The sequence below is a fragment of the Macaca thibetana genome, chromosome 1 (genome assembly GCF_024542745.1).
Source record: "Macaca thibetana thibetana isolate TM-01 chromosome 1, ASM2454274v1, whole genome shotgun sequence".
Taxonomy (NCBI): domain Eukaryota; kingdom Metazoa; phylum Chordata; class Mammalia; order Primates; family Cercopithecidae; genus Macaca; species Macaca thibetana.
The window spans coordinates 19,930,989-19,943,723 of record NC_065578.1 but is presented as its reverse complement, the minus strand read 5'-3'; the positions used below and the strand labels follow the sequence as shown (position 1 = coordinate 19,943,723).

The following is a 12,735-nucleotide window of genomic DNA, read 5'->3' as shown; positions in this document are numbered from 1 at the left end:
TGTGGCTACTGTATTGAACAACTTAGCTCTAGGGCTTACATATCCCGATTCTTAGTGAAACCTAAATTATATAATATTGACCACATGCAGGGAAATATAGAAAAAATTTGGAATGGAATAATCTCCGTTATAAATTATCATGGATCAACAGATTATCAAATTGACACCTGAGTCAAATTCCATTATGTGGACTCTTTAAAGCTTGTCCCTTTATAACTTGCCAGTAAATCATATCACTGTTCTTCAAGAGTACTTTAGACTTTTAAAAGATACTCACCAAGGAAATTCCTAATTGCAGATGTTAGTTTTTAATCTTCTAGTAGGCTAAACTGTATACTGCATAACACTAGAGATTTCAGAAGCATATTTTGTATTGCTTTGCAAGTTAGTAAATATAGGCATGCCTCGGAGATATTGCTGACTTGTTTTCAGACCACGACAATCAAGCAAATACTGCAATAAAGTAAGTCACATGAATTTTTTGGTTTCCCAGTGTATGTATGTTATGTTTCCACTATGCTGTAGTCTGCTAACTGAACAGTAGAATTATGTGTAAGAAAATGATGTACATATAGTAATTAAATACTTTCTCTTTTTTTGAGACAGAGTCTTGCTCAGTTGCCCAGGCTGGAGTACAGTGGTATGATCTCAGCTCATTGCAGCCTCTGCCTCCCGGGTTCAAGCAATTCTGCCTCAGCCTCCCAAGTAGCTGGGATTACAGGCGCATGCTGCTACGCTGGCTAATTTTTGTATTTCTGGTAGAGACGGGGTTTCACCATGTTGGCCAGGCTGGTCTTGAACTCCTGACCTCATGATCTGCCCACCTTGGCCTCCTAAAGTGCTAGGATTACAGGTGTGTGCCGCCGCGCCTGGCCGGTAATTAAATACTTTCTGGCTAAAAAATGCTAATGACTATCTGAGTCTTCAGTGAGTTGTAATCTTTTTGCTGGTGAAGCGTCTTCAGTGTAGGTGGGTGCTGACTGATCAGGGTAGTGGTTGCTGAGGATTGAGGTGGCTGTGGCAATTTCTTGATATAAGACAAAGTTTGCCACATTGATGGACTCTTCTTTTTTTTTTTTTTAATTTATTTGTTTTTGAGATGGAGTCTTGCTGTGTCACCCAGGCTGGAGTGCAGTGGCATAATCTCTGCTCACTGCAACCTCCACCTCCTGGGTTCAAGTGATTCTCCTGCATCAGCCCCCTGAGTAGCTGGGACTATAGGCACATGCCACCATATCTGGCTAATTTTTTGTGTTTTTAGTAGAGCTGAGGTTTCACCCTATTGGCTAGACTGCTCTCAAACTCCTGACCGCAAGTGATCTGCCCACATTGGCCTCCCAAAGTGCTGGGATTACAGGCGTGAGCTACTGCACCCAGCCAATGGACTCTTATTTTCATGAAAGATTTCTCTGCAGCATGTGATGCTGTTTAACAGCATTTTACGCAGAGTAGAACTTATTTTATCATTGGAGTCAATCTCAAACTCTGCTGCTGCTTTATCAACTAGGTTTATGTAATATTCTAAATCTTTTATTGTCCTTTCAACAGTGTTCACAGCTCCTTACCAGGAGTAGATTCCATCTCAGGAAATCACTTTTTTTTTGCTCCTCCATATGAAACCAGTCCTCATTTGTTCAAGTTTTATCATGAGATTGTCATGATAAAGTCAGTCACATCTTCGGGCTCTACTTTTTTTTTTCTTTTTTTTTTTTGAGATGGCGTTTCACTCTCGTTGTCCAGGCTGCAGTGCAGTGGCGCCTTCTCGGCTCACTGCAACCTCCGCCTCCCAGGTTCAAGTGATTCTCCTGGCTCACCCTCCCAAGTAGCTGGGATTACAGACATTCGCCACCATGCCCAGCTAATTTTTTGCATTTTTAGTAGAGATGGGGTTTCACCATATTGGGCAGGCTGGTCTCGAACTCCTGACCTCAGGTGATCCACCCGCCTCGACTTCCCGAAGTGTTGGGATTACAGGCGTGAGCCACTGCTCCCGGCCCAGGTGCTACTTCTAATTCTAGTTCTCTTGCTATTTCCACTATATCAGCACTTACTTCTTCCACTGAAGTCTTGAATACTTCGTAGTCATCCATGAGTATTGGAATCAGCTTCTTCCAAATGCTTGTTAATGTTGATATTTTGGCCTTCTCCCATGAATCACAAATGTTTTTTCCTTTCCCTTCCCTTCCCTTCCCTTCCCTTCCCTGCCCTGCCCTGCCCTGCCCTGCCCTGCCCTGCCCTACCCTGCCCTACCCTACCCTACCCTACCCTACCCTACCCTACGTCAGCCTCCTAAGTAGCTGGGTCTCCAGTAGTACACTACTGCATCCAGGAATGTTATTAATGGCATCAGCAATGGTGAATCCTTTCCAGGAAGTTTTTAATGTAGTTTGCCCAGAACCATCAGAGAAATCAGTATGTATGGCAGCTGTAGCCTTACAAAATATACTTCTTAAATAATAAGACTTGAAAATCAAAACAAATCCTTGATCCATAGGCTGCAGAGTAGATGTGTTAGCAGGCATGAAAGCAACATTTATCTCTGTATACATCTCCCTCAGAGCTCTTGGGTGACTAGGTGTTTTCCCAGCAAGCAATAATATTTTGAAAGGAATCTAAGCTCTCTACAATGGCCTTAAAATAGCCAGTAACCCATGCTGCCAACAGATGTGCTATCATTCTGGCTTTGTTGTTTTATTTATAGGGCATAGTCTGAGTAGATTTAGCATATTTCTTAAGGGCCCTAGGATTTTCCAGATAGTAAATAAGTACTGGCTTCAAATTAAAGTCACCAACTATATTAGCACCTAAAAGTCGAGTCAGCCTGTTGAAGCTTTGAAGCTTTGATGCTAGGCATTGACTTCTCACTAGCTATGAAAGTCCTAGTTAGAGAGAAGTCAATGCATGACATCTTGTTTCAATAGATGGCTGTTTCATCTACACTTAAAATTATGTGTAGGCACTTTCATCAGTTATCTTGGCTGGATCTTCTGGATAACTTGAAGCAGTTTCTCCATAAGCACTTGCTGCTTCACCTTGCACTTTTATGTTATGGAGACAGCTGCTTTCATTAAACCTCCTGAGCTAAGCTTTGCTATTCAAACTTTTCTTCTGTGGCTTTCTTACTTCTCAGCCTTCATAGAATTGAAATGAGAGTTAGGAGCTTGCTTTGGATTACATTTTGGCTTAAGGGAATGTTGTGGCTGGTTTGATCTTCTGTCCAAACTGCTCTCACTTTCTCCATAACAGCAATAAGGCTGTTTTGCTTTCTTATCATTTGTGTGTTCACTGGAGAGTAGCACTTTAAATTTCCTCCAAGAACTTATTCTTTGCATTTACAACTTGGCTTTTGAAGTAGCTTTCAGCCTATTTCAGCTTTTAACATGCTTTCCTCACTAAGTTTAGTCATTTATAGTTTTTATTTAAAGTGAGAAATGTGGCACAAGACCACATAGAGGCCACTGTTCAGTTATTAATTTTGATATAATGGCCTAACTTCAATATTATTGTGTCTGCTGAATAGGAAGGTCTAAGGAGAGGAGAAAGATGGGAGTGGCAGGGGACAACAGACGTAGGTGGAGCAGTTAGAACACACACGACTGTCTTAAGTTTACTATCTTCTATGGGTGCAGTTCATGGTGCTCCCAGTTACAGTGATAACATAAAAGGTCAGTGATCACACATCACCATAACAGATACAATAGTAATTTAAAAAATTGAAATATTGCAGAGAATTTCTGTTATATAATTTATTAGGTGTTTTTGTCTTTTTGTGCTTTTACTGAGCAAAGTCATGAAAAATGATATTTCATAATTACCAGCATATTCAAACACCATTTGTTAGACATTTTTGATGAGGAAGCTTTGGGTAGTGATATGAATTATTGCATCTTTAGAAGGATTTTTCGAGAGGAAACATTTTTTCTTCTGGCTTCTAGAGTGTTTCTGGGAAAGTAAGCAATTATTAAGTATACTAAATTCAGCCTCTGTTTTAAAAGTATCCTATCTTGTTGGATCTGCCCAAAATACTACCTCAAATGAGAGTTTTCACCTTCCTCTGCCATCCTCCTGGCGTGTTAATAATAAATCCTTGAAAGATGAAAGAATTAAAACAGATTGAAATGAAGTTTAGGAGGTGAATTTTATGTTGTGCATGCATGGCTCTCTTTTCTCTGCCTAGCTCTTTGCAGCATTTTTATCAGTTACTTGGATAAGTGACATTTATGTCAGGTTTTCTAATGATTATGTAGTTTGACATTGTCATGCAATTGGTACAATCTGAAACGATGGGTTGTTTAGCCAGATAAATTTTCAAAGTTACCAACTACAAAATCCTCTATATGAGCTTCAAAACACAATTGTAAGAGTACACACGGAAGTGAAGAACATGGCTTATTTAGCCAGGTTATGTATAAAGAGGATTTAAATGCTTTAAATGAGTGTCAGTACCAATCAGTAGTAAAATATGGTTGACAAAAGTGCTCCTGTGGTTCTTGGTTTCATTAATGGAATTGGAGCTGGCAGGAATTAGAGAGGTATATTGCCCTTTCACTCAGGAACAAATTTTTTTTAGTGAGTGCCAAGTACATTCTGGGCAGACCCCACCTCGTTACCTTTGTGTTGGAACAAGATTGAAAGAAAAGATCAAGCTGGTTTGGGAATTAGAAATCTTGGTTGGAGGGACAGGATGCTAGGAGAGGGTTATGATTGGCTTGAAACAAAAAATAGTGGTGTGAAAATTGGCAGTAATGGCCCAGGCACGGTGGCTCATGCCTTTATAATCCCAGCACTTTGGGAGGCCAAGGTGGATGAAAATTGGCAGTAATGGCAATGTTCACATGACTTAGTGGTCTGTCACTTACGGGGAAGGATTAGACTTCTTTGTGGTTTTAGGAAGGGACATGAGACAAGTGGATAGGTGATATAGGGAGAAAAATTGGGGGTCAGTAGAAGGAAGAGTTTTACAGTGTTAGAACTCCATTTAATTTTGAAAAGAATTTGTATCTTAAGTTGCTAAAGTTTCATATCCCCAGTGGTATATTGTAAAAGATATTCAGACTTTAAGTGGATGGTGAGACTAAATGGCTCCTTCCATTCAGGAGAGTTTGACTCTTAATGATTGTTCATCATTCAGCTGAGAAGGAAAGAAATTTGAAGGATTGCAAGCAGTTTGGAAAAGCCCATTTATATATTCCTTTTAATAACCTGTGGTTTATTGCTATGCTTGCCCAACTGAGAATCTGAATTTCTTGCATTACTATTAAATTTAATTATGCATTTGTAATTGAATGGTTCAGGAGGAGTACAAAAAGGAGATTCTTTTTTTTTTTTTTTTTGCATTTCTAGTTACTACGGCTTTTCTAGAATCTCTCCTGGTGCGCATGTGTGTGTGTGTGTGTGTAAGTGATCCTGTACTTTTACATGGAAAACACAAGCTCCAGATGGACTGTTGTTCTAAAAAGTATTAATGCAGTGAAGTTGAGCAAAAGTAAGTCTGTAACATGGTATGCCAAGGATATGCTTTTAGCACATGAACAAGTTGCAGTCACTTTTTGGGAGATAGAGAATTAGAGTTGTGTAGGTAGAAGAAATTTCTTGAATGATAAGCATGTATTTTGTGAAGTAACTTGATGGAAAATTTTTCTTACTAGGAATCAGTTATGGTTGAGGGACATGCCACCCATTAGTGTAGTTGGATAAAGGTCCTGCCACATCCCTTCAGCATTTGTAAAGAAAAGATTTCTGCTGGTTTGTTTAAAAATATGGGGGTATTCCATTTCATGAGAGGTAGTATGTGTAACAGTTAAAAGTACATGTCTATAACCTGACTGTGTTTTAGTTACAGATGGTGGGGGGCTTTCAGAGAGTTATTTAATCTCCCTGTTCCTCAGTTTTTACGTGTATCTTACGACCTGTTAATAATAGTACTTGCCTTCAAGGTCATTTGTGAGCATGAGTTAATATATATATGTTGACCGGGCACGGTAGCTCACACCTGCAATCCCAGCACTTTGGGAGGCCAAGGCGGGCAGATCACAAGGTCAGGAGATCGAGACCATCTTGGCTAACACGGTGAAACCCTGTCTGTACTAAAAAGACAAAAATTTAGCTGGGCGTGGTGGCGGGCGCCTGTAGTCCCAGCTACTCAAGAGGTTGAGGCAGGAGAATCACTTGAACCCGGGAGGTGGAGGTTGCAGTGAGCCGAGATCATGCCACTGCACTTCAGCCTGGCGACAGAGCAAGATTCTGTCTCAAAAAAAAAAAGTATGTATATATGTGTGTGTGTGTGTGTGTGTGTGTGTGTGTGTGTGTGTGTGTGTGTGTGTATGTGTGTATATATATGTAAAATGCTTAGGTTGGTGCTTTATAAATACATTTCTCTTTAGCTTCAAATCTGAATTCTTAGTGTATAAAAATTAGTATATTGCCCGGGCACAGTGGCTCATGCTTGTAATCCCAGCACTTTGGTGGAGGCCAGGGTGGGTGGATCAGAAGGTCAGGTATTCCAGACCAGCCTAGCCAATATGGTAAAACCCCGTCTGTACTAAAAATACAAAAATTAGCCAGGCATGGTGGCAGGTGCCTATAGTCCCAGCTAGTCAGGAGGCTGAGGCAGGAGAATCGCTTGAACCCAGGATGTGGAGGTTGCAGTGAGCCAAGATCATGCCCCTGCACTCCAGTCTAGGCGGCAGAGTAAGACTCCATCTCCAAAAAAAAAACAAACAAAAAATTATTATATCAATATAACCACATATTTAATGGCTTTTTGGTTCAGCTATGTATTAATATTAGGAATATCATTAGAAACACTTTTTACTTGAAAGTCACTGAGGAAAATAGTTTCATACTGTTCAGAAACCTTGAATAAGATGTAACCTCAGTTATTCTGGACAGGCTGGTTAAAAGTTTCATCAGAACAGCTGGAAAATAGGGTAAGAAAATATTTCACATACAGACTGTTAAAATTTTTGGGAAACATTGCCCGTATCTATTTTTCTTACTCTGCATAAGTTAATGGATTAGTTTTCTTTCTCCTCTCCTTACCAACCCCGTAACACCCTATTTATTCAGGCAACATAGAGTATTTTAACATTATTTCATGATAATGTTACCATAATAGATGATCACCTGTGTTCATTTGATATGCCCTTTATCTTGGCTGGGCTGCCCTCTACAGTTGATTTCAAAGGATCTTTCAGTATGAAGATTTTACCCTCTGCCTGTGTTATTTAGTAATGCCCAATAAGTTGAACAGATAATGAGTGTTCTCTGCTTGAGACTTGTATCATTTTTGTGGCTCCTGATATTAGCTACATTATAAAAATACTTGTTTGTTCCTGAAATGGTGTTTACAGATCACATGCATTGATGCATAATAGATTCTCTCTGCTTGGTAATTAGGAGAAATGCAGTCCAGTATTGGGAGGTTTACTGCTTTATTGTTCCTGCCAACAAAAAAAAATGTTGTCACCAAAACTGTGTCAGTGGAGATAACTAGAAGATGGTTCCTGTAGTTGTAGTGCAGCCCAGGTTCCTATGTTACCAACTTTGCCTCCTGTGCTTTCTTTTCATCTCCATCACCTACTCTCTGTGGCCTGCCCCTTTGGTTTCCCCCATTTATTCCATTCTCCTGCTATACTTTTCTGGCTGTTGTTTTTCTGTGACTTAATTTCTTTAGGGCCTTCTTTGCCCTGGGATATGAAGGCTGAATGGGGATGAGCCTTGGACACTAGATCCCAGTTCTTCCTTTTGAGCACAAGATGAAGTTACTTATACCATCTCTGGGTAGCTTGATGCCTAAGAGTAGGGCAGAATAGACCAGAGTGGGCCCAAAGGTCGAAGCTTGGCTTTATTTGGACTGATAGCAACAAATATTTTTCTGCTTTATTTATTTTGGTGCAAGACCATATTTTAAGATTGTTATTATAGTTCTCCATTTTAGAGCTATAAGTGCCCTCTTATGTACCTGATTAGTTAAAAAGAGCGAGCAAGTCTCTGTCATGAAGAGTCTAATATATATTGAAAAGTTTATTTCTTAGGACTTTTACAAAAATAACAAATGACACAGATGGCGAGTAGATCATAGAGATGCTAGACAATGCCAGATCATGAAATGGGTGCTAATGAGATCCAAGAGTAGGAACCAGTAATCACACAACTATACTTGTGCCACCAAGCAGACATTTCCTTGCACACTGCTGTAACTTGTGGCTGTTAATAATAGTCGAGGATTTTTGCCACTGGATTTCAGTTAAATGTGACTTGATTCTTTGATTCTATGTGTGATTAAATTCTCAAGTGAAGAACTGTCATTTTGATTTTCTAGTCTTCTTTCTTCTCCTATTATTACTAAATAGAAAGATACTTTTGTTGAGCTGCATGCTATGTCCTGTCCCTTTCAACTGATCTGTAAGCTTTTCCATTGGCTTTCTTTCTGTTTCCTGCTGCTTTCTTGCTTCATATTTGAAGGGAGGATTCAGACCTATCCAGGTAACAAACTACTGGTTCTGCATGGCCTCTTTATAACTCAGTCTGCTTACTATTATTACATTGAGATTGATTGCTAATGAATGGATACATTCACATTGGAAATTTACTATTGGTATATTGTTTCAAGGCTTTTAAGCCTGCAGTGAAAATTATAAATAACTACAGATACTGGTTGCCATTTTTAGAAATTTGAACTCTACTCATTCTAGTCCATTCTTAGGCCTATCTAGATTGTCCACTTTTATTATAAACTATTCTAGAAGGCTCAGTTTAGTATAGGATTGTGCCACCTTTTGGAGAGGAAAAAAACTGCTTAGTTCAGCATGTGACAACCCTACAGATGGTTTAATTTAGCTTGACCCTGATGGACTGGGTAAATATTTTATGATCAAAGAGATTCCTTCTTGTTCTAAGTATTTTATAAATTACTTGAGCAGCCGTCTTTTAGGAGACTACTTTTAATTTTTAATGAGTTGGTAATGAACCAACTCTTTATCAGAGTCAGTTCTTTTATATAATAGAGAAATATCAGCTACCCCTTTTGTTATACTTTATTATACATGTATGTGTATATATATACAGTATGTGTATATACATATATGTATGCATCTATACATATGTATATATACAGTCAGGTCGAAACTATCCTACTGTTTTCAAATATGTGATAATACTGATAAGAGCTCGCCCTCGTATGGTATATTTTTGGAAATCCAGCAATAGGTAATTTATTCTTTTTATGCATATTGTATTTGTAATTCAAGTTGACCAGATTTTTATTAGTGAAGAAAAGGAGACAGTAAAATTTATATATTCCCCTTTGTAAAAAAAAAAGAAAAAAAAGAAAGAAAAAAAAATTTTTTTTTTCTCCCCTTCCCAGTTTTTCCAGAGGCCTCAAATACAGCCTCCTAGAGCTACCATCCCGAACAGCAGTCCATCCATTCGTCCTGGTGCACAGACACCCACTGCAGTGTACCAGGCTAATCAGCACATCATGATGGTTAACCATCTGCCCATGCCGTACCCAGTGCCCCAGGGGCCTCAGTACTGTATTCCACAGGTAAAGTATCTTTGAGGCCTAGGTGGTCCAGCAGTAGAGTGGGAATTAACCCAGATTCTCATCAGAGGGAGCTGGGAGGATGAATTATGGCATTAGTTTTTGGTGACATGTGAACTGTTTTGTTGGTTACAAATTAGCCCTTTTGTGATTTTTTCATTATGCTGTGTGAAGATATTTCTACATCTATTTACTTAAATTTTTTTAAAATGACAGAGAAATTGTTTTTATCTACTTGCTTTCTCCCTTCCACTCACCACAACCAACTGCTCTAAAATGGGCTCAGTGATTATGCTGTTCCTGAAATCCTTTAATGTCATTGAAAAATTATCAGCCTGAGATTATTTTACAGTGAGCTGATGTCTGCCTGTGTGCTGATATGTTGTATGGCTTTACTAAGCTGCACCTTTCTCTTCATTCTCATTGTATCTTGATGGCAAGCAAGCATTTTGAATGTGTTTGACCCAATGGCTTTACCTCATTTAAATGATTCTCTTACACAGAGAACTTTACTTTCTGTAGTAAGCTACTTTCTTCTTATTATTATTTTATTATGGTTTTTGGCCCCAGAGACCGTATTATTTATATGTTCATACTTTCTCTTTTCTAGTACCGTCATAGTGGCCCTCCTTATGTTGGGCCCCCACAACAATATCCAGTTCAACCACCGGGGCCAGGTCCTTTTTATCCTGGACCAGGACCTGGGGACTTCCCCAATGCTTATGGTAAGTAGGAAAAGTCAAGACATTTCTGCCAGTTTTTTGTGTTTATTTGATTTTGTTGCTTGGTGGGTCAGTTTATACAATGAGGTTTAGTGGTAAGAAGGATTTTTAAATAACATGCTGCTAACAGTTCTTTATTGAAAGCTACTTTTTTTTTTCCCCCTCCCCAGAAATGGGAGTCTCATTATGTTAGGCTGGTCTTCAACTCCTGGGTTCAAGCAGTCATCCTGCCTTAGCTTCCCAAGTAGCTGGAGCTACAGGCACATGCCAGTCTGCCCAGCTTTAAAAGTAGTTTCTTGGCTGGGCGCGGTGGCTCATGCCTGTAATTCCAGCACTTTGGGGAGGCCAAGGTGGGCGAGGAGATTGAGACCATCCTGGCTAACACGGTGAAACCCCGTCTCTACTAAAAATACAAAAAATTAGCCGGGCGTGGCGGCAGGCACCTGTAGTCCCAGCTACTCGGGAGGCTGAGGCAGGAGAATGGCTTGAACCCAGGAGGCGGAGCTTGCAGTGAGCTGAGATCGCGCCACTGCACTCCAGCCTGGGTGGCAGAGCGAGACTCCGTCTCAAAAAAAAAAAAAAAAGAAAAGGTACTTTTTAGATGGTGGCTTACAAGAAAAGTATTATAGAAATATATTTAGTTAATGACATCTTCTTTACAAGCTGATAATTCTACTGGAAAGAATCATGTTTCAGAGTTCTGACATCTTCCACCAGTTCACTGTTACCTAGATTTTTACTGGAGTTTTGCCAATGGCATGAATATACCTTATCTTCCTTTCACAATTTCTTTTTCTCCAAATATTTCCCACCACTTTCCACCTTAAAGATTTTGTTAATGTATTTCTTACTAGAATGCAATTTCCATGAAAGTAGAGATTTTTGTTTTGTTCACTGCTATATCCCCAGCCCCTAGAACAGTGACTGGCAGGCACATGGAGAATATACATGCCATAACTGAATATAACTCAGTGAACCTGTGGTTCTCTGCAAAATTGTGGTAAGATCTATGGCATGGGGGAGGTTTTGGGTATTAGTTCTAATGAAAATGCCTTGAAAAATTAAAAGTGTTTTTTATTTAGAGAGAGCTGGGTTGCCAAGATTATATTTGGCATATGTGCCAATGCTGAACTAAAAATGATAAAAATTACTTACTTCATTTAACAAATTTTTACTGCGTATTACATTTCTTTTATTCCATGGAAGGTGAATAATAAGGGATAAAATTAGTAGATAGTAGAAAAATTAAGTTTTGAGGTTCAGTAAGTATTGATCTGTTATATTACCAACAAAGCAAAAACGTATTAAATAATCTTAATGTAACATGGTAACTTATCCATTAACCAGTTTCCTAAAATTGGGATTGTCTCAGTTAAGATTACAGCAGAATTGATTTGATTCAAGTAGTCCAAGAAGGTTTTTCTTGAGTTTTGAGGTGAAATAGGCAAAGCAACCGAATGTTCCACGGCTTTACTTCTTTTAGAGAAGGGAAAAGCTTTCTGTTACCTTGGTTGATAATTGTCTTGGGAAACTGCTATTTCAAAGTGATATGCAGTAGTCTTCACTTATCCTCAGGGAATGCATTCCAAGACCTCCAATGGATGTCTGAAATCTGAGATAGTATGCTATATATACCATGGTTTTTTTTGTTTTTTTTTGTTTTTAATCTGATAAAAGGGCTGCTAAGTGACTAATTGGCATATAGCATATACAGCATGGATACACTGGATAAAGGGATGATTCACATCCCTGGTGACATGAAGCAGGACAGTGCAAGATTTTATCATGCTATTCAGAATGGCTTGCAATTTAAATCTTATGAATTGTTAATTTCTGGAATCTTTTGTTTTAATATTTTCAGACCATGATTGACTGCAGGTAACTGAAAGTGCAGATAAGGGATTAATACTGCATTTTATATAACCTTACTAAATGGCTCAAATATGTTTATTTAACTCAGCTTTATTAAGTTGTATCATGACTATGAAATTTGATATTTTCAGAACAGTAATGTGTTACATATATGTGAGTTTAAAAGTTACACTATATATGTATATATCACCCAATTTTCGACCACATATTGCAAGTGCTGTTGAATATTCCTTGTGTAATCCTTGGGCTTACCTTTGTCACCATTTTTATGTAATTTTAGTGCCTTTATTCTAGGTCCTTATTCTGAAAACTTAAATCCAAGTAATAATTTTTAAGAGTAACAATGGGCCGGGTGCGGTGGCTCACGCCTGTAATCCCAGCACTTTGGGAGGCCAAGGCGGGTGAATCACAAGGTCAGGAGATCGAGACCACAGTGAAACCCCGTCTCTACTAAAAATACAAAAAATTAGCCAGGTGCGGTGGCAGGCGCCTGTAGTCCCAGCTACTCAGGAGGCTGAGGCAGGAGAATGACGTGAACCCAGGAGGTGGAGGTTGCAGTGAGTCGCCACTGCACTCCAGCCTGGGTGACAGAGCGAG

General features: G+C 39.1%; 1 protein-coding gene across 21 annotated transcripts in view; it reads left to right on the top strand.

The window, feature by feature from the left end:
• EIF4G3 (eukaryotic translation initiation factor 4 gamma 3) overlaps positions 1–12,735 on the top strand; it is a 374,608-nt gene that overhangs the window by 193,189 nt on the left and 168,684 nt on the right. For 11 of the 21 annotated variants that reach the window (XM_050789752.1, XM_050789751.1, XM_050789750.1 and 8 more), the window contains 2 exons: positions 9,368–9,547; positions 10,155–10,269. In XM_050789752.1, coding sequence (XP_050645709.1) covers positions 9,368–9,547; positions 10,155–10,269 — 295 coding nt within the window. Of the gene's footprint in view, positions 1–8,466; positions 8,488–9,367; positions 9,548–10,154; positions 10,270–12,735 lie in introns of all 21 variants that reach the window. The other 10 variants (XM_050789764.1, XM_050789766.1, XM_050789763.1 and 7 more) reach the window with 2 other exon arrangements.